This window comes from Puma concolor, chromosome A2, assembly GCF_028749965.1.
Source record: "Puma concolor isolate L17-30 chromosome A2, mPumCon1.1.hap2, whole genome shotgun sequence".
In the NCBI taxonomy this organism is placed as follows: domain Eukaryota; kingdom Metazoa; phylum Chordata; class Mammalia; order Carnivora; family Felidae; genus Puma; species Puma concolor.
In genome coordinates this window covers 61,770,894-61,795,874 of record NC_141668.1, presented here as the reverse complement: position 1 = coordinate 61,795,874, position 24,981 = coordinate 61,770,894, and the positions used below count along the sequence as shown (strand labels likewise).

Sequence of the window (24,981 nt, the reverse complement as noted above, 5' to 3'; positions counted from 1 at the left end):
GTAGTACGCTTTTAGGAGTTTGTCTAAAAGGTGTCTGAGAAGAACCACTAAAGTAATTATTTTGATTCAAAATGCTTCTCTTCCCAAACGTTGTTATAATGAGGTCAGAATCGCCTAATACTTAAACCTTTGTGACTTGTGATGTGAAGGCAGCAGACTGGGTTTGCTGGCAGAGCTGCTAGTCTGCCTCACCCAATCTGTGATTGTGGGCTCCACCTTCCAGAAGCTGTAGAAATCCATAGAAAGTGCCAGTTGAGTCCAGTATACCAGACCATGCATGGGAGAAAACCATGGAGGTGAGAGAAGGATTAGTAGGGCTTGTAATATTAGAGCTTACTGAAGACTGGCAATAGTTCATGGCCAGGCTGGATAACCTCACTGGGCACTGGGTAGAGAAGACAGAAGGGTCTTGACTGAGTATCGGTTAATCATTAATCCCAGGGTGAGCAACCTCAGAATGAAAGGTCACACAACAGTTGCTGGAAGAGATCTATTTTGACACGATATCTTTCTTAGTTGTTCAGTAAAACTATTTGGGGGATCATTGAAACTACTCTAAATTATCAGTGTTTGCTTCAAGATCTCACTGAAATCTGTACACCAACTTTCGCTATACTTGTGATAGAAAACTCTTGTTTTTTTCACTAAGAAATAAATGGAAATATAAGCTATATTTCTTTCAGTTATTCCCCAAAACACAAAAAAACAGGAAATGTTAAAGGACAGTCTCAGAAAGACAAATTTTCTTTTCATGAGGATTTCTTTTATTAAGAAAATATGACTCCTCAGAACTGTGTATTTAGACTTTGAGTTTCCAAAGTTGAGTTAAAATGTTTAATTTTTACACATTTTTCATAAATAAAACTAGGATCTTAATTCAAATTATAAGAAGCTTATGATTGGATTTATTATTAGTATTAAAGGAGCTACCTGATAGTGATCAAATTTTGGGACAATACTAATAATATGAAGATATGTTCAATTTCATAGTTAATATTTCACTATTTAATGTAAATTATGTTTTTAATGGGTGATTTCTCACTTAATTATAATACAATTTAGTGTACAAAAATTATATTTTTCATTGGAACTCACAATGAGCACTTTTCTAAGTTCCTGAAGCTTATGTTCATTGGACAGGTAGTTTTTTAAAATATCCCTTCCTTTAATACACACATATTACATTATTTCATAGCTTTCAGTTATAACTGATGCTCATTTTGGCTCACATTTCTTTTTTTCACATTACTTCAGTTACCACCTAAAAACTTTAGGAAATTAAATTAAATCTCAGTGGACTGCACTGGAAGAAGAAATTAGACACTGGATACTGACCTGAGAGATTTCATGTAAGACCTAAGCTAGATCTAATTTGTGCAAGTGACACTGTAATACAAGAGTACAATTAAATATATCGACTTTATTCAAAGAGTCTTTTAAAATATGTCAACATGAAAACTTTAGTTACAAAACTGTAGTCCCCATAATATTTTACAGAATACAGCATACAGGGGAATTCAAAACTATAAAAATCTGTTTCCAAATTTATACTGGATATTCTCAGATGCCTCATTAACTTGAAATATATCATCAAATAATCTGTTAAAACTTATATGCAGTAACTTTATTACACATTCTATTATAAGACTGTTAAATATTCAAATTCTTTTGAGTGTGTCTATTATTTGAAAGGATAGCATTGCTTTTACAGTTTTACTTTGGAAACATGCTAGTGTGTCCATATTTTCATTTCAAACGTGTATTCATGATATCACCCCATGAACTGGACCCTGGCAGCTAAGGAATTGATTTCCCAAGCATTACTAAACCAAAATCAACAGAGAAGTCTGTGGGTCATATCACTAAACTAAACACTATATATTTAAATGTATGCATTTCAAGTTTCAGCAAGAAAGGAATGTGCCTTTTACACCTTTGTGGTGGCCATCAAATTGCTTTTTTGACTCCCAAAGTTATTTATACAGAACTTGCACACATAAAACAAGTAAGTATTTATCTACTCTGGTATATGCATAAACAGAAAAGGCTGTGGGACCACAGCAGGGCCCCCAATTACAAGTCAGCCACAACTTTTCTATGTGATTATTGGCTACAGTGAATCTGGAAAAAAAATATTGCTGTTGGATGTTAATGTCTTCATATGCTTTTAAACATCCCTGAGATGAGAATGGCACTACAGAATCTTGCAAATAAGCAACCTTTTTTTCCTAGTTGCACAGCATGTTTTTAGCAAAGAAAAACATGTGTGGGAAACAAGCAAATACACCTTTCAAAATTAATTTGTGTCAGGAATGAAGCTATTTCCAACTCTAATTTCAGTCTGAAAAGGATTTCAACACTTGGCATTTCTCTTTGTCAATATATCTATACGAGTTTCTATTTTTTATGGCAGCAGAAAAATCTTGTGTTGCCTTGCTATAAGTTGAATCTTTTAATATACACCGGGGCTAGCCTCATTTCTGCCCAGGAAGTACTCACTCATGCATATACCCTGAAATCTCTTGGTGAATTTAAGAGTTTCTATTTAAAAATCAAAATGGATAAATTTATTTTTTAATTGTTTTCAATGTTTACTTATTTTTGAGAGACAGAGAGAGAGATAGAGTGCAAGTGAGGGAGGGACAGAGAGAGAGAGGGAGACACAAATTCTGAAGCAGGCTCCAGGCTCTGAGCTGACAGCACAGAGCCTGAACCCAAGAACCTCAAGATCATGACCTGAGGCGAAGTCAGACCTTAACCGACTGAGCCACTCATGTGCCCTCAAAATGGGTAAATTCCTAATTGTGTTTCTATGAATTGGTGTAATTTATTTTGGGATTTTGTTTAGTGCAACTAAAAAAAGTTCGATTAACACAAACTATGCTCGACAGTGATACATACATCAAGAGTTAGATATTTAGATGTGGATGATGTAGCTTTTCTTCTGGTTTCATTCAACCATGGAAAACTCTATGAATACATACATATTTCAGTAATTGTTTAGGTAAAAAAACTAAGATAACAAAATGGAAACTAGAATTCATTGTTTTTTGTTATAATCAGTAAAGTCTATTAAATATTTTCCTGTAGGTTTTTAAAAGTCATTGTTTTTGGACAAAGAGTACATATGAACTTATCTATTGTCACTACTTGTAACAGTGTTTGGTTATTAATTTTAAATGCAAAAAAACACAAACGTATGAATAATACCAATTAGTAAATTCTTTCAATAATGATAAAAGGTAAAATTGGCCTTCCTTAATATATAATCTAGTAATGGCTATAATTACTTTTGGTAAATCTATTTTATTAGCAGAATACCCAGACACACACTATTGGTTGCTCAGCCAGAAAATATCTGCCATTTCTTCTGTTCTAATACTATGCTGATTTTGTGCAGGTATAAGGAAGTAATGTGCTCAAGGGGAAAGTGAGCTCTTTATCCCCAGGGAATAAATTATGCTTGGTATAATTCATTAATGGTTAATTCATGAGCTGGTATTAGTTATTGGTTCAGTGTGGACATGTGAATTAGTCTTGAATAATGAGACATGAAAGAATATTTGCTGGGAAATATTCTGGGGCTTTTTTTCCTCCTTCCTCAATAAAATGAAATTTACAAGATGTTCTAGAAGAAGTGAACTTGCTGCCTGTGAATACAGGATGCCTGAAGTTTCTGTAATTATCTTATGAAGATGAAAGTCAAGAGAATTATAGAGAAGACTTTTTGGAAGCTCTGCATGTCTGAACTGGTGAACTAACAAATCCCAGGAACACTTGCCTCTAAATTTCCAGTTATATTTAAGACATATTTAATTGGATATTCTGTTTCTCAGAGCAGCAGATATCTAAAAGACACTCATGCCATACACAATTTAAGTGAAGGTATCCTGCAAGAAAGTTTATATATTATCATGTATTTTATAAGTGTTTAAAGCACATTTTTTGAAAAAAATTTTAAATCATATATTTATATTTATCAGTGAGAAGGATTTATAGATATCTAACATTTGTTACTTTTGTCTACTCAATTTTATTTCCTTTTTCCTATATACTATCATCTAGTAAATTTTCTTTCAAGCCATTCTTTCTTCTTCACTGACCATGAGGATCCTGTGGAGTAGACCCTGTTCTCCCATTAATGGAATGATAACACTGACTGGTTCAGGGACAACCAGATGAACCAAACCATAACATCAGACTCCAACTTGTGTCCTTAATTTCTGCAGTTCTTTGTTTGGTGGCATTTAAAGCTAGAGCTGCTGGTAGCCATCTTGTCACCATGAAGGCTGAGTCTATAGGAGAATCTGCACCGAGAAAAGCACAGCTACAAAGAAAAATGAGAAAGCTCCTGGTAACATTATTTGACTCATTGCATCAGCACTGCCTGAAGAAGAAATAGTCCGAACTCTTCAGTTATAGGAGTTAGTAAATTTACCCTGGGTTGAGCATCTGTCACATACAAGCAGTGAGTCCCACCTAACACACTCAATAACCTACTTCAAGTAGACTTCTTTCTTGTAATTCACTGGTAGAAGATGTATGGAGTATTTGTAATTGTTCCAGTGGCATTACTAGACTAGGAATAATAAAATGGTATGTAATTATTAAGAATGATTCCGTAGGGTTTTATATTAAATTATTAAAAATAACCCTCTAGTGTACCCATTTTTTCCACATATATTATTTGATAATTTCTATTACATATAGCATTTTAAAAACTGATATCTGTAAATAGCACAAATTTGTTCTTTAAAAAAAAGTAATTTATTTTTCTTGAATTCATGGTCTACTGATCCAATTTGTATTCATTAAATTTCTTTCTGGATTTTTGCATCTTTTTTGGACTTTTCCACACTATTCTTTATGTATGAAGATAACTTGTCATGTTTTATTTTAATCTCATTGTCTTTTATCACTATATAATGGTTTTTTTTTAATAATGGATGACTCTATTAATACACTAATTTTCTCTTGATCTGGCTTTAAATTCTTAAATAGATCATTGACTTTCTCATATCTGTTATCACATCTTTGTGTTCTAGAAATTTAATGTGATTATTAAATGTGCCTTATCATTTTGATAGTCTTGCTTTTTAGATTTTCATAATTTTAATTTCTTTTTAATTTCATCTTCTGTATCTTCAAACATACTAAATTTACTCAATTTATATTCTCCTTCAATTTCTAACATCTGTTGTTTTTGAGAGTTTGGGTCTGTTGTTTGTTGTTTCTGCTAATGCTTTGTCATGATGGCTTGCTTTCTCCCAGAATGTTCCTGTGCTTTTTAACTGAGTTCATAATCATTGGAACTTTATCTGTGGGAATACTCTGACACTTGGGTTTAAGGGGATTGCCCCAAGCATGCTTTGAACATGGGTCTTTTAGACACATGAGACCTAATCTGAGGACACTTTAAATTAAATTCTTAGTTTAGGTTTATAAATTGATGGTTAGTATAAATCCCAGACCCATATCTGAATGAGAGTTGGTTTGTGGTTAAAAATTCTCAAGGAAGACTTTTTATTCTGCCTCCCCAAAGCCAAGTCAATATCAATAGCATATAATTTGATAGACAGTCTACACAAGAACATTTTGGGTATAACTAATTTATACTTAATAGTCTAGAAAAAAATAATTTACCTGTTTAAACAGGAGATAGTGCCAACATTAAAGTAGAAATTACAGAAAAGAATAGAGCACAACTATAAAATGGGGAGTTAATTTTCATTTTCAGATAAAGTGACAGATAATTTTCTCACAAAATTTTACTTACAGCTTTATCTGAAAAGGTCTCTTCATAAAATACTAGCATCAAAGCAAACTGTACAACTGCATATATCCTCAATAGATGAGACACCGATGATGAAAAGGGAACTTCTTTCCCGGTGACCTAGGAAGACAAGAAAGAAGCTTTATTTTGCTCCCTGGCTTATTCTACTCATTGACATTCACACCAAGTAAAGAGGAGATGTGTAAAAGAAAGGAAAAGCTTTGCTACTTTTTTTTTCCCAAAATTACTCACATTCTTTTTCATTTTGATAGAAAAACATAAAAGTTCAGAAACTTGTTTTTCATTTCAGAAGCATCATGATTATGATTTAGTCTACTTTATAACAAACTGGTATAAGAATTGATTCAGCAACATGTACTGATGACAAATACAACTAACATGAACATAAAAATATGAATACAGAAATGTGTCCAGGATTATACATGAAAGTAAAGAAAAAGAAAAAAATGGAAGGCCATTTTTAGTAGTGGAGATAATCATGCCTGAAAGGGAAATATTACATTATTGGAAACAACTTTCCTAAATTATGGAGTTTCCAAAAAATACCACAACTCTACTTTCATAATGCAAATTTAGGCATAAATATGACTTCAGAGTATTCACTCTGGATTATCTATTGAAAAATAGAAAAAATAATAAATGGATCACAGCAAACTAAACTTTTTAGAGCTGAAATAAAGCAAATTATTTTCATCTATATCAGATTAGCACATTGTTACAAAACTGATTTTGAACATAACTAAAAATATCTGGGAAATTTCAGCAAAGCAGCTTCCATAACTGGATGAAAAAACATCCTCATTTGGATCAAGAGTTTTAAAAAATAACAATATTAAAATAAAAAAAGATATTATTTCCTTATAATATTGGCTAATTTTATACTTGCAATTATCTTTGAAACCAACAATAGCTTACCCTTTCTGTTGCTTTCAGGTTACTATTAATGACAGTTATTTTAATAAGGAACCACAATATATACCCTGAAAGGTTGAAAAGAAAATCCTTTTTTTCATCTCTATAAGAATTCCAGATTGAAATTGAATTTTTCATTTGGTTTCCAGGGTTTGAAATCTCCACCTCACTTATTTTTGGGTTTTAATGTGATTTCTGAATTTAATGCTACTGCTGTACCTCAGAATGAATTAGGTTATGATCTAATCTAATAACCAAATCATCTTGGTGTGGCTTTTGACCTTCCATTCTAGAGACTTTATTTATTTATTTATTTATTTTTTAATTTCAGTATAGTTGACACACAATGTGACATTAGTTTCAGGTATACAACTTAGTGTTGTGACAAATTCATACATTATGCTATGTTTGCTACAAGTATAGCTACCATCTATCCTGGTATACTGTTATTACAATATCATTGACTATATTCTTTATGCTGTGACTTTTATTCCTGTGACTTATTCATCCCATAACTGTAAGTCTGTACCTCCTACTCCCCTTCATTCATTGGATGTGCCAATTTAAATTCCCACCAACAGGATACGGGGATTCTTTTTCTCCACATCTTCACCAGGACTTGTTATTTCTTGTCTTTTTGATTTTAGCCACTCTAACAAGAGTAAGGGGATATCTCATTGTGGTTTTGATTTGCATTTCCCTGATGATTAGTGGTGTTGACCATCTTTTCATTCTTTCATGAACAAAATGAAAGAAGCATCTTTAAGGCTCCATCTCTAATGTTTCAGGATTCTGTGACCCAGTAACATACGTTTGCGTAGTTTTTGCACTACATAAAGCTTCTTTGCTGTAGGTTTGAGTGGATCTGAAACCTAGCCTCTGCTGCTCTGCCTCCGAACCAGGCTCCCCAGTAAGAGGCAGTGTCATCCTGGGAGAAGGCCCTCCTCTTATCCGTGCCTAGGTGGTACCTACTCAGTAAGTTATGCACCACAGGGCTGTATCTGCCGAAGGGAACATCTTTTTTTTTCAGATCTTCATGAAGTCAACATACATACAGGCTGGCTGTTGACCTGACGATATGATACTAATCTTTACCATCACCAACATGAACTCTATTTACCTCTGGGATTTCTTCACTTAGCCCAAGTCTTGGTTTACCTGGACTCCATCCTGGTCCTTTAAATAGGACAGAAAACTTATTGAAGAATCCAGGTGTGGCCCAGAATGTAGTCCATATGTAAACTAAATGGTGGCACTAGAAGAACAAAAATAGAGCTTATTTAAAAAAAGAAAAACTCATAACAAAAATATTAAGTACAACTAATCATACATTTTATTTTCTTTATTTACTGTTCAATGACATTTGTATATTTTTATCTGTAATATACAGGTTATGTGTAATGTGGTTAATGTAGATTAATGTGCAGTTGCATTCCAAACTGTAATTCATTCTATTCATTCTGTGTCCTCTAAGTGTGTTCTTGTCAATATTTCTGAAGTGCCACAAAATTATAATTTTGAAGTTAAAGAAGAGGACAATTATTTAGAAAACAGCACAATAGAAAAAAAAAATGAGTTAACAGCTTTGCTTCCAATGGAATTAACCAGCACCTTGTGAACTCTACATCCGCATCTAATGATATTCTTTCTAGAGTCTTGCTAAATGGATATTAAAGTTGAACACAGAAACACACAAATATTAAAAATAGCCCTTTATTTGCTGTATTGAGTTATAGACAATCATATCATACTTAAGGAAACATATTCAAAGCCATTTCTGCATCTTTTAGCAGGAATCCACATTCTTTAAATAACACATTTGACATGTACAGTACTTAAAAGTATGCTCACGCATGAGAAGTACTCAGTAAATATTAGCAATTAGGGTAATTAGACATATATTCCATACATGTGATAATAATGCATCATAGGTTAAAAATAGTTCTAGAGGTTGTACATCAGCTACAGATGCTAGAAATGAGTTCTATTAGAAGTGAAGTAAAAAATTAATGTACAAAGAAGTTTTGGCTCTTTGGGAATTTGTGGTCTCATTGGTATTTTCACTGTCTGTAAAAAATTTAAACTGCTAGGATTATAAAACTGGTTTTAAAATTGCTTGAAACATTACAATAAGTAATCTGAAGCAATTAATGAACAATGTAGGGTTTAGTGGGGCAGATTTTAAAGTGAATAGAAATTCCAGATGGAAATTTACACTGGGGCTTAATAATAATAATAATAATAATAATAATACAAAACTTATTGTGCTTAGGAATTATAACATATATTAATATACTTATCTGTCTGTTATTTTGAAAACTGACAACATTTCATTGGTCTCATTGTAGACATAGCCATGAGAAATACACGGTGACTTTTTAAAATAAGGAGTACTTTCCCACTTATTTGCCTTCCAATGCCCTTAAAGTCCTGGACTCCAAATGAGAGCAAAGTGAATGTCCTATACCCAATATACAGGGGGACAAATCCCTCTCCACCTAGTGGAGGTCATCCTCTGTTGCTTTTGATACGTCTGAGGGAAAGGTGAGAAATTTAGCTGAATATAAAGGAATACCAGTGAAAGTAAGTATACGTTTTTGTAGGTTCAAGAACTCCTAATTCACTCAACGTTGCCAATATGACATTTTTGACAATGTAAGTGAGAGTCTAGAAGCCTATGTCTTGTACACAGTTGTGATAAGGAAAGTTTTACATGAGGACAGAGGCCTGGGGAACTGAACCTGACACAGATTCAACATCAGCTCATAAGTCTAATCATCTGATTTTTGTTTCCCCCAAATCCTGTCATCTAACTCCTTGCGCTGCTAGTGTTGTGCGGTTTTCAGCCTCTCATCTGTCTCAGCGATGATCCCCTTGCCCTCATCAGGAGTGTACGCTCCCATATCCTTGCTACTTAAGGATCAGAAGGAAACAACAGGTTCTGCAGCTCCTGGGAGCTTGTTAGATATACAGAATCTTGGACACACCTCAGAGCCAGTGAACAGAATCTGGGCTAAATTTAGTAAGATTCTTGCATGATTCATATGCACATGAAGTTTCAAAGGCTCCTTTCCAGAGGACAAAGACCAAGCTTTTAATGTTCTTATTACAGAGATAAGACTATACCAAGTGAAAAGGTAGTTCTCAATGTATTACTTTTAAATTAATTTCAATTCTATAAAGTTTATTAAGAAAGTACTCTGAAATATTTGCTAATATTCTCCTGAGGGATATAACTTTAGGAATGCCCAACACAGAGAGAGGGAAAGACAGAGAGACAGAGCTGGCCTACAGTTGAGAAGGAAGAAAATGAATAATCACCTTTTCTCACTTGATAAAAATGCCATTCATTTGAAAAGTGGAGGCAATTTGTGACGGCCTTTTCTATGAAGAGGCAGTACAGTGTAAAAGTTAAATTGAGTTAAGCAAGTCTTGGGCTTGGCCTGCAACACTCCTTGGTTATGTCTGAATCTGACAAGCTGTGTATGGCTGGTTGAATTGTTTAAATCCTGGGAAATTCAGCCTCACCCACTAAAAATCGAGGATTAAAAAGTATCTCTATGTCATAAGGTTTGAGTAAGAGTTTCATTAAATACGCATGCTGAGCTGCTAGCAATACCCTGTACATAGAAAAAGCTCAAGAAATGTCCATTTATTTTGTTATTTTAACTTCCTTAAAAACTTTTAAGAAATAGGATCAGAGAGCAGACCTGACGGGAACCTGTAATTACCGCCCTTCCCGAATGCTATAATCCCGGTTCTATGTACAGAGCTGTCACTGCCTGACCTCTTCAGCTTCTCAAGCATTCTTATCTTTTTCTCATTTGCTAGTCCCTAACCCCAGGAGTGTTTGTGGTGCTCTGTTGCTGACGGATCAGAGCTTCACAGACATTCCTCATTTCTCTAGTGCCAGCCATTGAGATCAGTGAACAACCAATACCACATGTCTAACGGAAAACTGGTCTGGGGCTACAAGTCTTAGCAGGTGAGGTAATGTGCAGACCTAACCAACTCGTAATAGCTCCTGACATTTAGGTCCAAGTAGAATAGGGCAAAGGCCTCATGTTGAATTTCTAACCAGAGTCATGCGGCCTTGAAGCAAATATTTTTCTTACTGTGGTATCAGCCTTTATAATGCATTTACTACTGTTCTTTCTGAATCCATGAATATATTTCAGGTCTATTCTGAGAAAGAATATGTTTGCTTGAAGGGCTATTTTTGAAAAAAATTCTCTGTAGTAGGTATATTTAAAAGTTCTTAAAATGAGTTGTTTTCAAACACATTTTGCCCAAGTTAATTCAAGATTTTGCTTGAGTGTCAGAGTTACTTCTAGCTTCTTTTATGGTTAAAAAAAATTTTTTTCTTTTCAGGATAGTGTGAGGTACTTTCACCTTTCAACAACTGATCTTTATTTTAGCTATAACATTTGTGAAAGGATATAACCAATTCAGAAATAATAAAATAAATTACATTACCTGCACCATGAATGGTTCAAATGTATTAATGGGATGCGTTAGACCATATACAACTTTTTCATTTTCTGCCTCGAATGTCCCTGGAAGATAAACATTAAGGATATGATCTTTGACTTTCTATGAGCTTAGGAGGTAAGTTAATATTTTTATGTTCACATATATTTTACTTACCAAAAATTCTATCCCATATAATAAGAACGCCAGCATAATTTTTGTCAATGCAATAACGGTTTCTCCCTATGACACACAATATTAAAAGAAAAAAAAAGGTTTTGAAAAATGAAGTTATACTTTTGAAACATCTTATTGTATTTTAGAACCCATTCACAAAATTAAGACATGCAACAAAATGATTTTCCTAAGAATCTCTTTTCACTGACAACATTAGATTATTTGCTAAGTAAATTGTTTTTATTTTATTTTTTTCCTATTGAGTTAATTTTACCAAGATGACCAGAGAATTCCTTAAAACTACATACATTTGGAATTTCCCCAGATTTCTTTTTCAGAGAGTGAGAGAGAGAGAGAGAGAGAGAGAGAGAGAGAGAGAAACAATGTGTGTGTGCATACAGGGGAGGGGCAGGGGAGAGGGAGAGAGAGAATCTCGAGCAGGCTCCATACCCAGTGCCAAGTAGGATGTGGTCCTCGATCCCATAATTTTTTAAAAAATGTTTTTGCTCTTAATTTTCCAGTTGTTTAGAAATCTGGCATAATTCTGAGTAATTTTACTTTTAAAAATTTTACTTTTTACTATCAAAGAGTAGTGTGTCTGGTGGCTCAGTCAGTTAAGCTCCCAACTTCAGCTAAGGTCATCATTAAACTGTTCATGAGTTCAAGCCCTGCATCAGGCTCTGTGCTGACAGCTCAGAGCCTGGAACCTGCTTCAGATTCTGTGTCTCCCTCTCTCTCTGCCCCCTCCCCACTCCTGCATGCATAGTCTCTCTCTCTCTTAAAAATAATCATTAAAATTTTTTTAAAAAAGACTATCAAAGAGTAATAATTAAAAATTAAATGGCCCAGAAAAAGGCAATAGGGAATAAGATAACTGATATATGTGTATTTGCATTTGGTTGATTTTTTTAATTTTGAAATGAGTTGCTATCTCTAGCTCTTCTCCCTGAATCTTTTCCAGGAAAAAAAAAATTTCTACTTAGACTGAGACTTTACTATTTATTTTAATCATGAAAGACATAAGTGAAAATTAAATTACCCTTAATTATTTTTATTAACTATTACTCAAAACATATATATTTTTCTTCCAAAGTATTCAAATTATAAAGAGCTCACCAAACTCCACACCCGAAAATCAAATTATAATTTAAAATGAAATAGTTGGGCATTGTTTCTTTAATAATAAAAAAATGCTTAAATATGTACCCCCGTATTCACATAAGTATAAATCAAAGGAAAAATATTAACCTATCAAGCCACTGCTCCAACAAATTCAACTGTCTTCATGTGTCATTTCTTTGCATGCCTTCTATACATGTTAATATATGTTTGAAAGTGAAGACACACAGGACAACCTCTCCAGTCCAAAAGTAGTGTGGGTCTGGCTACACAAATGCACAACCCATTGCTATATATGGGCTAAACAGTGGTTCTTAGTTGGAGGAGAGAACATCTTGCTTCTCAGGGGACATGTGGAAATGTCTGGAGAATTTGTTGAGAGTCACAACTGGGAGGGGATATTATCTGCACTTAGTATGCAGAAACCAAAATCCTACAATACAAAGGGTAGCCCCATTCCTAACCTCCCACCTCCAAGTGAAGAACTATCTGGCCCAAAACATTAATAATGCTGAGGGTAAGAGGTGCCTCGGTGGCTCAGCTGGTTAAGTGACCAACTTTGGCTCAGGTCATGATCTTGCAGTTCCTGGGTTGGAGACCCACATAGGGCTCTTGCTGACAAAGCCTGAAGCCTGGTTTGGATTCTGTGTCTCCCCCCTCTCTCCTCCTCCCCTACTCAAGCTTTCTCAAAAATAAAGAAACGTTAAAGAAAATAATAATAACACTGAGGGTAAGAGATGCGAACATAAAACAACAGGAGTGGGAATGTGCTCTGAAGCTAAACAGAGAACACTAGTAACTATTTCTTCTTCAGTATGGATTTATTCTTCTCCACTCCTTATGTTTCCTTTACTGTGAAGGGAGCCCCAAGAGTCTCTCCAGCTTCTCGCTAACAATTCTCCTTGGGACCAGGAATGTATGTGAAGTTTGGAAGAGGAAACTGAGCATGTGCAGCCTGACCCCACCCACTTCTCTTCCTTTTGAAGGGAGATTATGGGACTTGTGTTTCTGCTCTTCTCCCTGCCAGGCAGAAAGGAACCCACCCCTTGGGAAGGCAGGCCTGCAGTGTTCGAGTGCTGCCTGCGATGCCTGCAAACTTATGAAAACAGAACAATAGTATTTATTATTTTATTACTGTCTTCCTTTTCTCAGCACTATGTATGTAAGATGTATTCAGGCCATCACAAGTTGCAACAGTTTGGACATGTTTTTTTTGGTATGTAATTCCCCATTATATGAAAAGTCTACAAATTTATCTGTTCTCCTGCAATAAGCATTTGAATTTTATCTCTATTTTTTCCATTACATAAAATGCTGCTATGCACATTCTTATACAGGTCTTTTGGTGCACACATGTAAACAATTCTGTTATGTCTTATGCTGGTATCTTTAAATCTTAAGTACTAGTCACATGGGATTTTTTTCTCTGTCATGCTAATGCAGTTCACAGAATTTAGGCAAAAAGTGAATTTCTGCCTATTAGGCTTTCCTGAAATCGCAACAATTTTCAAGACCAGAGACTTTCTGGTTGTATATAGGAATGACCCTCAACATTGGGTCAGGTGGTACCTTCAACATAGAAAGTGTGTATCCCCTCAGCTGGTTAAGTTGTTTTCCACTACAACTAAGGAGATCTAGACAAAAAGGAAAATCCAAACAAGATTTTTTTCCCCTCCAATAATTGCTTTGGAAAAGAGGCTTGTCCAGGTACGATGGAAGGCATGATACCTATTTATACACTGAATGGTGAGTATGTTGAATAATTGTGATGAAAAGGTACAAAATAATAGTATTTCTAAAGAAATGAATAAGGAGAAAAAAGGTCAAATTTCCTTACCATGATGAACCCGATGATGGCTAGGAGTATTAAGAATAAGTTCCAAAGGACCAAGGTTATTAATGATCTGTTTAAAACAAAAGCAATATTTATACACAGTTATCGATAAATGTGTACGTATACTCACATTAACTTTCCATGTGGGTCAAGAGACATTTCAAGTTTCAAGGTTGACTTCAGAGTCAGAAGAAGTTTCTCTGATTCCTGGGGTTCCTATGAAAATAACAATAATCTCCTAACTCTATTCTGGGAGGCAGTACAGTAAAAGGTTAAGAGTGATGCTGCCTAAATTCAGCTCCAGGAGCCTCCATTTATTGCTATGTGATCCTGGGAAAACAACTTAAGCTTTTTATATTCAGTTTCCTCATCTTTCAAATGGAAATATTAAACATATCCACATAATAACATTCTGAGGGTTACAAACAGTACGGTATTTATATACCGTGTCAAGGCACACTGCTCTCACATCTGTCATTTCACGCTCTTCACCCTTCAACTATGTCTTTGTTGATTAATGGTAACAGCGCATCACTAAAGAAGGGAAGACATCATATTACATTTGCTTTGTGGTTAGTTGAGAGTTGGTTCACCTAATAATCAGCCATGTTACCTACTGCATTAGGGCGATTCTGCTTATTCAAATAGAATCCTTAATGGCCTTTTACCTATAGATGTACCATCTTTAAGTCCAATTTACAGGCACAATTAAAAATCAAATGTAGGGGAGCTTTTCAGTCAGTTAAGTGTCTGACTTCAGCCTGTGTCATGATCTTACAGTTTGTGAGTTGAAGCCCTGTGTAGAGCTCTGTGCTAACAGCTCAGCCTGGAGCCTGCTTCAGATTCTGTGTCTCCCTCTCTCTCTGTCCCTCTCTGCTCACATTCTGTCTCTCTGTCTCTCTCTCAAAAATAAATAAAGATTAAAAAACATTTTAAGTCAAATATATAAAGGGGTATTTTTTTTTTTTCAATTAAGGACCCTTCAGAATGTGGTCTATAACTTTTTAATGTTATCTCTCAAAATTTCCCAGTGAGAATCCCCATTCCAGGGTCTGCAGATTCCAAAGAGTGTAGGAATGAGGTAGGTGTCATAAAAAAGAGCAGGTCATATAAGACATTTGATACGCTACATTAACTGGAAGCAATATTGGGAACTCTTTTAATTTTGATTACATTATTCTTCCATCAATTATGGCAGATACTAGAATGTTTACTTGAATTATGACCTAGGTCAATTTGTTTAGAGCCTACTAATGACAAAATCAATACATTGTTATATTTTAAGAAATTACTCACCACTAGAGTTACTTTCCATTTATAGGATATATGAGGAAAAAGAGGTAAGTTAGATGATGCTTAGGGGAAAAACATTCACTGACAACGATGATACTTGAATTGGCAACGAGTCAGTGGTACGAGGAAAAAATAGAGAGATGCGACTGCTTAAGATAAAAAGATATTTAAGATACGTAACAACTAGATGTAGTATGATGGTCTTGTGAGAATACCAATTTGAACAAACCAAACATAAAAGACATTTTATAGGCAATGCGGGATAAGAAAATGATTATATAGAGGGCATTACATAGTAAATAATACTGCTTTTATTGAAAATTATAGTGGAGTTTTGTGTAGGGGGAAGTAACTGTTTTTTTAGAGTTGTATAACTGAAGTATACATGACATGAGATCTATGTTTTGCTGAAAGATATTTGGCAATGAAAAAAGAAAAAGAAGGATAATTAATGAAAATGAATCAAAATCATAATGATTTTTTGATTGAAGTGATGGATATACATAATGCACTCTATTATTCTACTCATCTAAATGTTTGAAAAAATTAAGATAAAATTGTAAATAAAAGAAATACTACTCTAGTAATACAAAGTAATGTTCAGTTACCCAGTTGGAAGTATTAATAGATCTCTAAAGTCCCAAACAGATTTCTAGATTGCAACTCTTTATATAGCAGGGTTTAATGACTTTTGGGCAATCTCTGACACTAAAACCCAGTTTAAAGTTGCTGTGCAAATGTGAACAGCTGCAGTAGCCACACTGTGCACAGCTTGTGGGGTCCTATACTCTTGAGATAAAAGCTGCAGCAATGTTGCCACATGACAGTGCTGCATGTCTCCATAGGGCAGGTGCCACCATCATCTCCTTACTAAACCCATTGTATACACATCTGAAAGCAGCAGCCCTTGGTTTCCATCCTGGTGCCAGGCTTCTAAGGGATTGTCAGTTTTCATTATGCAACAGACAGAAATGTTTACATGCAAAGGATGTGTAATATTTCATGTCCTATATTGATTTAACCACCCTCCCTCCTAGTTTCTTTTCTTTCTCTCTCTTTCTCTTTTCCTTTCCTTTTCCTTCTCCTTTCCTTTTCTTTCTCTTCTTTCTCTTCTTTCTTTCTTTCTTTCTTTCTTTCTTTCTTTCTTTCTTTCTTTCTTTCTTTCTTTCTTTCTTTCTAGCATGGTGTTTTATCACCATTTTTAAAGTTATTTCCCTGAAAAATATATTATGAACTCGAAACAACAGAATTTTTGGATAACTCAGAACAGAATTCATTTATACGCAAAGAACTACCCGTATTTTTTTTTTTAATTCCAGAAATTCAAAATACTGTGAATATGTATAATATGTATAAGGATATCAGACTACATTCCTATCAAATCAGTCACAAAAGATATCATCCCACAAATACAGTACTAACAGCCAGGGATTTTATTGGACTCCACTGCTTTGTACTTGGTGGAAAAATATTTGTTAAGAAGAAGGATGGTGATGGATAGAGAACAAGAAAGTGGGGTTTCTCAGCAGTCAGAACATTGAAATCTGATGCTCAGTTCAAGCTTTGTATCTCTGGCAGAATACCAGATGGGAAAGGAGAAAACCATTTTATCCTTGTTTGTCTCTTTGGTGCCTAACATATGTTACAAAAAGAGACAACAAAAGGGGGTGGAGGAGACTATGGTGACCAGCTTCTGCTACCCAGATGCATTTCTGATCCTTGGTCTTGGCGTGTGTGCAGCAGATTTAAAGCCACACAAATGGTGAGTGCATTCAGATGGCTGGAGCCTTGGCTGAGTGCATTATTTTTTTAATGTCAAACACTTTTCCTCAAAGAAAATCTTTTGCTCCTGCAAGCTAAAGCATGGTGATATCAATATTGAAAGTCCCCCCCGCCCACTTTTTTTTTTTAAGTTAAAAGCCAAGTACAACACAGGCAATCACAGTCAAATTTCCTGGTATTGCCTATGAGTACCTTGGAGCTGAGGAAGACCACCTCGGGTGGGAGATGATTCATCATTCAGACAGCCCAGTCAGAACCTCTCTTGTAGAAAACGCTTCTGACTCAGTCATGGAGAAGTCATCAATAATTAATAAGGTTTGAGCATAACGACTTAATTATCGCCCACTTTTGCAAATTCAGTCATTTAGCAATTCAACGACATCTAGCTTTGAACCACTTCCTGAAAATATGTTACTGTGGAAATAATTGCAACTATTCTCATTTTTAGGTAGTTATTTTTTGTCTTGCTTTTTAAGATTTAGATGAGTTAATTTAAATGATGGAATTTTCTAACATATAGAAGACTTAAAAACAATATAGTCCAATACTCTCTTATTTAAAAAAAAAAACTGACATTCGGAAAATTTTAATTATCAGTCCAAGTCAAACAGCTTGGAAGAAGCGCTGAAGTCTTCTTCATTTCAACTCAGGGATTTTTTGTTTTTCTATCACATTGCTTTTAAGAGATACAGAAATAGTTCCATCAAATAAAAGCAATTTAAACTTTCAGAAGTTTCATGGAAAATAACTAAATGCTTTTTTCCCTCATTTCAGCCAAAAGAAATCCAGGTATTTATAAAGAACCTAGACACTTCAGATTCTAAACTGCCATCTCATGGGATTTTAGGCATTTCTGGTGTTTCTTAGATTTCCAAAACAATGATCTAAGTCTTGTATACTTGTCATTTTCTTTCAGAATTTTATAACCTGAGAAGCATGGATACCTAGAAAGGCCATCAATGGGCTTCAGAAGGTCAGGAACACCCTAAGTATTATACCAAATTTTATGAATATGTGCCAGTGGGTATTTTTTTCTAGGAGGAAATTGCTATTTTCATCATATACTCAGAGGGATAGATGAGTCCTAGGAGGTTATGAGCCCATGTTCCCAACAAGGGCTTTAGATTATTTCCTTCACCCTTATTTATATTGTTTTTAGTTTCCATATTAATAAAACTTGGATACTAATTTCTCATCCAAACTTCAGAAACAGTGACTTAAACATTTTTTCTGCCTATTTCTTGAAATAATTATTTCCCAAAAAACTCATTTCTTGGGCTGTTTTTACTTGTACAATAATAAGTTATTATAAATGAACCAATAATAAATAAAACAATTTTATAATAATAAGGTACTTCAATTCTATCAGTGAAATTTTATCCAGTAGAAGTGCTCTATATCATTGGCTAGACTGGTCACATATTCATTTTTCTCCCCACAGTTTATGGCAGGGGTGGGTAAACAGAGTTAAATATAAAATCAGGAGAATAGAGGCCACAAGACACCGTCATCTTTTCATTAAGTCATTTCCCGTCATCAAAAATAAAATGAATTCAAATGAAAGGCCTCTTACAATGAACCAAATGAAGCCCAAAAGATGTGGAATTCAAAGCTGTTCAAACTCTTCATCAAGACCCATTTCCAATGTTCTCTTTCTTCCGCCTAAAAGACCTTAACCTCCTATCTCAACCTGCTGGAATCCTGCTCTTCCTTTAAGACACACCTAGATTTTGAAACATTCTTCTTGATTTTTCCAATGAGAATTTTCTTTGCCTTTCTCTGAATACATATTGAGGCATCACTAATTTTTATGTCATGCTGTTCTGATATCTAGTTATTCATGTTCACTTCTTATACAATATTGAAAGTTCATTGAGGACAGAAACTCTAACTCAAGCCTCTTTGTTTCTCACAGCACATGCAACACTGCCTTGCATATAGTGACTGCCAAACAAGATTATATTGATAAATCCCCCTCACTGCCCTCCATGCCCTTTCACCTTTATATCAGTGGTTCTCAAATGGGGATGATTGTGCTTCCAGGGAACATTTGGCAATGTTTGGAGATACTTTGGGCTGTCACAAATGGAAGAAGTGCTACTGTAATTTAGTGATTAGTGGATTTTAGTGCTGCTAAACATCCTACAATGCACAGGACAGTACTCCAAAATAAGAATGATCTGCCCCAAAGGTTGATAATCCCTTCTGCTTCATAGGTATACATGTCTTGCTGCTCCTCAGTCTTTTTGTTATTCAGAAGGGAAGCATTGTATAATTTCTGTCTTCCAGTTTGGAAACTGGAGGGAAGGGTGCATTAGCGAATTCCCAATCTCTAGAGACCAAACATGAGTCTGGAGTGCCCTTGGCGATTAAAGCCCAGAGAGCGAGTCCAAACAGATCTTTGATCTAGTGAATTGGAAAATTAAGATAAATAGCTAAAATGAAAGGGCCAAAAACTAGTAACAACAACAAACAAACAAAAACCAAAAACATATACAATCAGAGAACGGATAATGGGAGAGTTGAATTCTGGTGATCACTGGCAGGTGAATTTCTTGAATTATTTTATGTTCTCTCAGTACAGGTTTGTGAGGGCTTCAGTTTCAGTTGAAAGGACCCAGAGATAGAAAATTTAATTCCCATATCACCAAATGATTCTGAAATGTCTTTTTAGAGTTCTTACGACCTTCCTCCCCACTTGCCCTGCAGTCACATTTTGAGTGAGTTGAATAACTCAGAGGCCTAAAGGTTAATGAAACTTCCCATTGTATCTAAGTTACCAGTGGGAATAATATTGCTTTAGAAATTGATAAAGTGACTACATGTGGTAAATCAAATAATTAAATGCCTGCTATGAACTGGTTGCAATTAATTCCTTCCACATTATAGCTCTCAGGAGTTTTTTGATTACCTTACATCCCCTGAAAAACATACATCTGTAGGTCTTTCCAAATGAAATTGATAAATAACTTAGAGTTGAACTCTGTAAAGCATCAAAGTAAATGTTCTAAATTAATGTCCTGTCTGAAATTATTTCTTATAAAATTAACGTATTCTATTCTATACATTTCTTAGTTGTTTTCACTGATTGTTCTGATAGGGGAACATTGACTGGTTAGGTTTTTGTAGTTCAATTAATAGTGCAGAAATGATGAACTATTGCACAAGTTGGAGGGCAAGACTTGCTTTAAACAAAAATTCAGTTAATTCAAAACAAAATAATTTTCACTTTATGTATTGTGTGGAAAATTGCCTCTTCTCACCTCACTCTATTAATGTTGGAGAAGAGACTTTCTAAATCCATTTTAAAAAGAAACCTCTCAATTCTATTCTTTTGTCAAATTTTAGCATACTACTGGAAATGTCACATTATATTTCCAACTTACAGTTTTTCTATATGCTAATGGATACTAAAAATACTGGAATATATTATTGAAAGGCTAATGGAATATTTATAACCACTTACTTTTCAGAAAGAAACCATGAGCCTATAGTTAATTATAAATTTATTTCCAAATAAGACATGCTTACAAATATTCAGGCTTCCTGTCTGAGAGGGAAAAACCATAATAGGGAAAATATGTCCTAGGAAGCATATGTTTTACAGAATCCTCATTAACAGTGAATGTGCTAACAATATGATAGATGCTGAGGAGCGACTGGGTTGTGGGTGAAGTGAAATGAAATATCCATAGTAGGAAAATGCCTGTATTCAGATGAGCAGAGTTTAGAGTGACACCATTGACTCTAACTAGTCTTCTTTAGACCATCATACACGACTAATGCTTCATAGACCTATTCCACTGTGGCATTCTGTATTTCACTGAAGTCAGTATTTAAGGGAAATACTAAGCCAGTTCCAAATACATTTATTATCTGATGTACAAATCATTGTCATATTATATTTAACTAAGAATGATATACTTGACATGCAATCTGAAAATGGCAAAATTTCAGGTAAATTAGTCACAACGTTCAATGCAAACACACACTAAAATTAAATAGACTAATAATTATACCATGATTAGTTGTTTATTTCATGGCAATTTTCCTTCCTTGCTCCCTCTCTTCCTCCCTCTATCCCTCCTTCCTTCCTTTATTTTTTTCTTCCTTCTTTTATCTATGTATCAACTAAGCATGTCTGCATGTACATTTAGGAATAAAAAAATTGAAAAATCTTTTATTTGGAAAGATCTTCACAATAACTATAGGCTCTTGCATATCTTTGTGAAAAGTAAGTGGTTATAAATATTTCTATGACCTTTCAATTATATATTCTAGTACTATAGCCCTATTTATAGAAAGAAAACCTGAAGGACAAATATATTAATGCATACACATAAATTTATCTTTATTAAATGTTTATCATATATATTAAATATATATTTGAATGCCAATCAACAAGTATCTTAAGTACCAAATTACCAATAAAGATTTTCTATTAGCATTAGAAATAATGTTTCAGATTATTAAAATCTGTATGTATAAACCTTTTTCAAAGTTTCTTATTACAAGATAGTCACATAATAAGCCAACCAAGTACAACCTTGTCAGCCAGTCCATTCATTCTGCAAAGATTTATTGAATTTCTATGGACCTTACTAGGTTTTAGAAGTAAAAATAAATGAACTGATGCACAGGCACTTCCTCCAGGAAGCTTATTTATAGTCCAGGGGACTCTTCAATGGAAAGGTAGAACTATTTCAGAAGAAAAGGTTTTGTTTTTTTTTTCCTTTAAAAAAAATTTTTTTAATGTTTATTTATTTTTGAGAGAGAGACAGAGAGACAGAGTACAAGTGGGGAGACAGCAGAGAGAGAGAGAGAGAGAGAGAGAGAGAGAGAGAGAGAGAGAGACAGAATCCAAAGCAGTCTCCAGGCTCTGAGCTGTCAGCACAGAGCCCTGTGTGGGGCTCAAACTCAAGAACTGTGAGATCATGACCTGAGCCAAAGTTGGACAGTTAACCGACTAAGCCACCCTGGTGCCCCGGGAGGAAAAGGTTTTATAGAAAGTTTTCTTTTTCAAAAATTCTGTATAATTTTGAGAAGGATGAGAAAAATCATTCATTTTTTTCCTTCCCAATTACCATTGCACAGTAAAAATATTTGAACTTCTAATCAATTTGAATTTATAATGGGCACAAGATTACCTAATAAGAAGCAAATTGAGTTCCTTTTCTAGGTTGGAAGCTAAAAATTACCTTTAGTAAAAACATATGCTTTTATATAGTTCCTACTGTGAAGCATTGCCAAAAATCCCATTGATTGTTTGCTTCTGGAAAATGCTGTAGAGAGTTTTCACTTGTTCATAAGCTTCTTCAATTGACTATACAAAAATCAAAATAACCTATGTGAGGTACATTTATTTAATAGGTATTTATTCAGTACTTATTTTATGCAAAGTTTTGTGTTAAGATCCTTTGAGAGATCATAGGGTAGAAGAATGGAAATTACAACTGAGTGCCAGTAATTTAACTATTTTTTAACTTAAAGGTACAATGAGTAACAATGTCATTTTAGTGTTTGAATATATATAGGAATATGATTTTTGCTATCAAGAAATTTTATAATAATTCCTCACTGAAAGTTTTAGGAAAGAATAAAATCCATGAACTACATGAACTACAAGTTACCATGTCAAAATAATTTTACTTTTTGCTCTTAGTTGATTTTTAAACACTCATTATTCTCCTTGTTAAAAACTTAATCAATCTGAACATTTATGGATAAATTTATATTGTAGAGCATCTGGTGATGAAATGTAAAAATAAAATCTTAATTACCTCCCCCACTAGTTCTGCTATGTTAATTCAAGACAACACACTCAAGTATTTAGACAGATGGTGGTGGCGGCCATATTAACCTCTGATTTCTCTACAGGGAAGCAAGAGAAAGCAGAGCTCTTAGGATGTGTGCTTGTCTGCCTAGTTTCACACTTTGAAATCCTTGACAAATGCTGATTTATTCACAGCCAAATGTTTTCCTATCTGATTAGGCAGCTTTCTACTTCAGTAAGCATGTAATATGGAGGTAGCTGAATTTCCACACTAAGGAGTGAAAAAACAATATTTATAGTTTCGAAATAAAACAATCTGGAGGAATCAGGACTGTTGGGATCATAAAAAGCTTCATAGGGAGTAAATTTCTGATGAATCTATACCATAGGGTTAAAGAGTTAAAAGCTTAGTGTTAAGAAGAATGAGAGTAGGCTATGTTTATACAATAAACAGCAGTTTTAAAGGACTGCATTTATAATAAATTATCTTGAAGGCTGATTCTTGTCATTTATGATTGTATTATTCCTCAGACAAGAGGACAGGAGCTAGACAAGTCAGCATTTTATTTGAATTCATCTCAGCTTACATGTTAAATAACACATTTGACTTTTCCTTGGAAAAAAATAAATGCAACTAGCTACTGAAAGTGTTCCTTCAAAAAGAGGTGGATTGCAAGTGACTTTCTTTTTTTAACAAGACCAATTAAATTGACAGAGGGGAAATTGGAAACATTCGTAAGCATAACCATATGAAACTTCACTCTAGTGTAACACAATTTTATATTTACCAGTTTGGATCCTCAGGGAAAAAGAACCACATTATTATCAGTAGTAGTAACATTATGTTAAAAAAAAATGTTACTGACCATGTACCTGGAATTATCTAAGTACTAGATACTTCCATCAATAAAACTTATAAATCTGCACTGCAGAGTTTACAATCTCATATGACAGATTTCCTAATTATTACCCTTCACCCATTTTGGTCTGTTAAAAAATATTTGCAAGTATTAATCTTTTAAAGTTAAAGGTAGAATGGATTTTCAGTCAGTAGATAGAAGCTATAAGTATCTGTCTTAAGTTCATTTGCCCTGTTTTCATGTGCATACTTTCCTTCTAAGAATAAGCTCTTCTTGTCCCTTCAGGATTATTATTATTTTTTTAAATTAGTACATCCTGTCTTAGTTCAGGATACTATAACTAAATACAATAGACTGGGTGGCTTCAAAAACAAACATTTACTTCTCACAGTGATGAAGGTTAGGAAGTCCAAGATCAAGGTGCCAGAAGATTCAGTGTTTGGTAAGAGCTATCTTTTTACTGTATCCTCTCTCTCATGTCTCTTCTTACAAGGGTACTAATCTCATCATGAGGATTCCACTCTCATGACCTGATTGATTACCTCCTAAAAGCCCCCTATCCAAATATCATTACATTGGGGATTACAGTTACAACACATGAATGTGAAGGAACAAAATCAATCCTCTCTGATCTTTACTATGAGTATTTTTTTCTCCTCTCTTCTCCAATACCGTATATATTGCAAAATATCTAGTTAATAATATCAATTCATTTGTTAATAGGGTTCTAAAATCATCACCATAAAAGTCTATCATAACCATCTATGTAATTGATGGGAGGGACATAAGCTAATGTGAGATAACAGAATGGAAAGGTTAAGAGAGACCAAAGAGCTGCTTAGGAGGAAAACAAGTGTATAATACATATTTTAAGAGAGTAAAAGAAAGAGCTATTAACAACTGTACCAGAAAAAGGAGCACATATTAGGACTGTTTCAGGTAATCTGGGTAATCTCTAAGAAATGTA

General features: G+C 34.3%; 1 protein-coding gene across 7 annotated transcripts in view; it reads right to left on the bottom strand.

Moving 5' to 3' along the window:
• The window catches only part of AGMO (alkylglycerol monooxygenase), a 387,303-nt gene that overhangs the window by 167,028 nt on the left and 195,294 nt on the right, over positions 1-24,981 (bottom strand). For all 7 annotated transcript variants that reach the window (XM_086695051.1, XM_086695018.1, XM_086695020.1 and 4 more), the window contains 5 exons: positions 14,310-14,376; positions 11,354-11,419; positions 11,183-11,262; positions 7,827-7,961; positions 5,777-5,893 (listed from right to left, as the gene is read on the bottom strand). In XM_086695051.1, the coding sequence (XP_086551177.1) occupies positions 5,777-5,893; positions 7,827-7,961; positions 11,183-11,262; positions 11,354-11,419; positions 14,310-14,376 (465 nt within the window). The remainder of the gene's footprint in view (positions 1-5,776; positions 5,894-7,826; positions 7,962-11,182; positions 11,263-11,353; positions 11,420-14,309; positions 14,377-24,981) is intronic.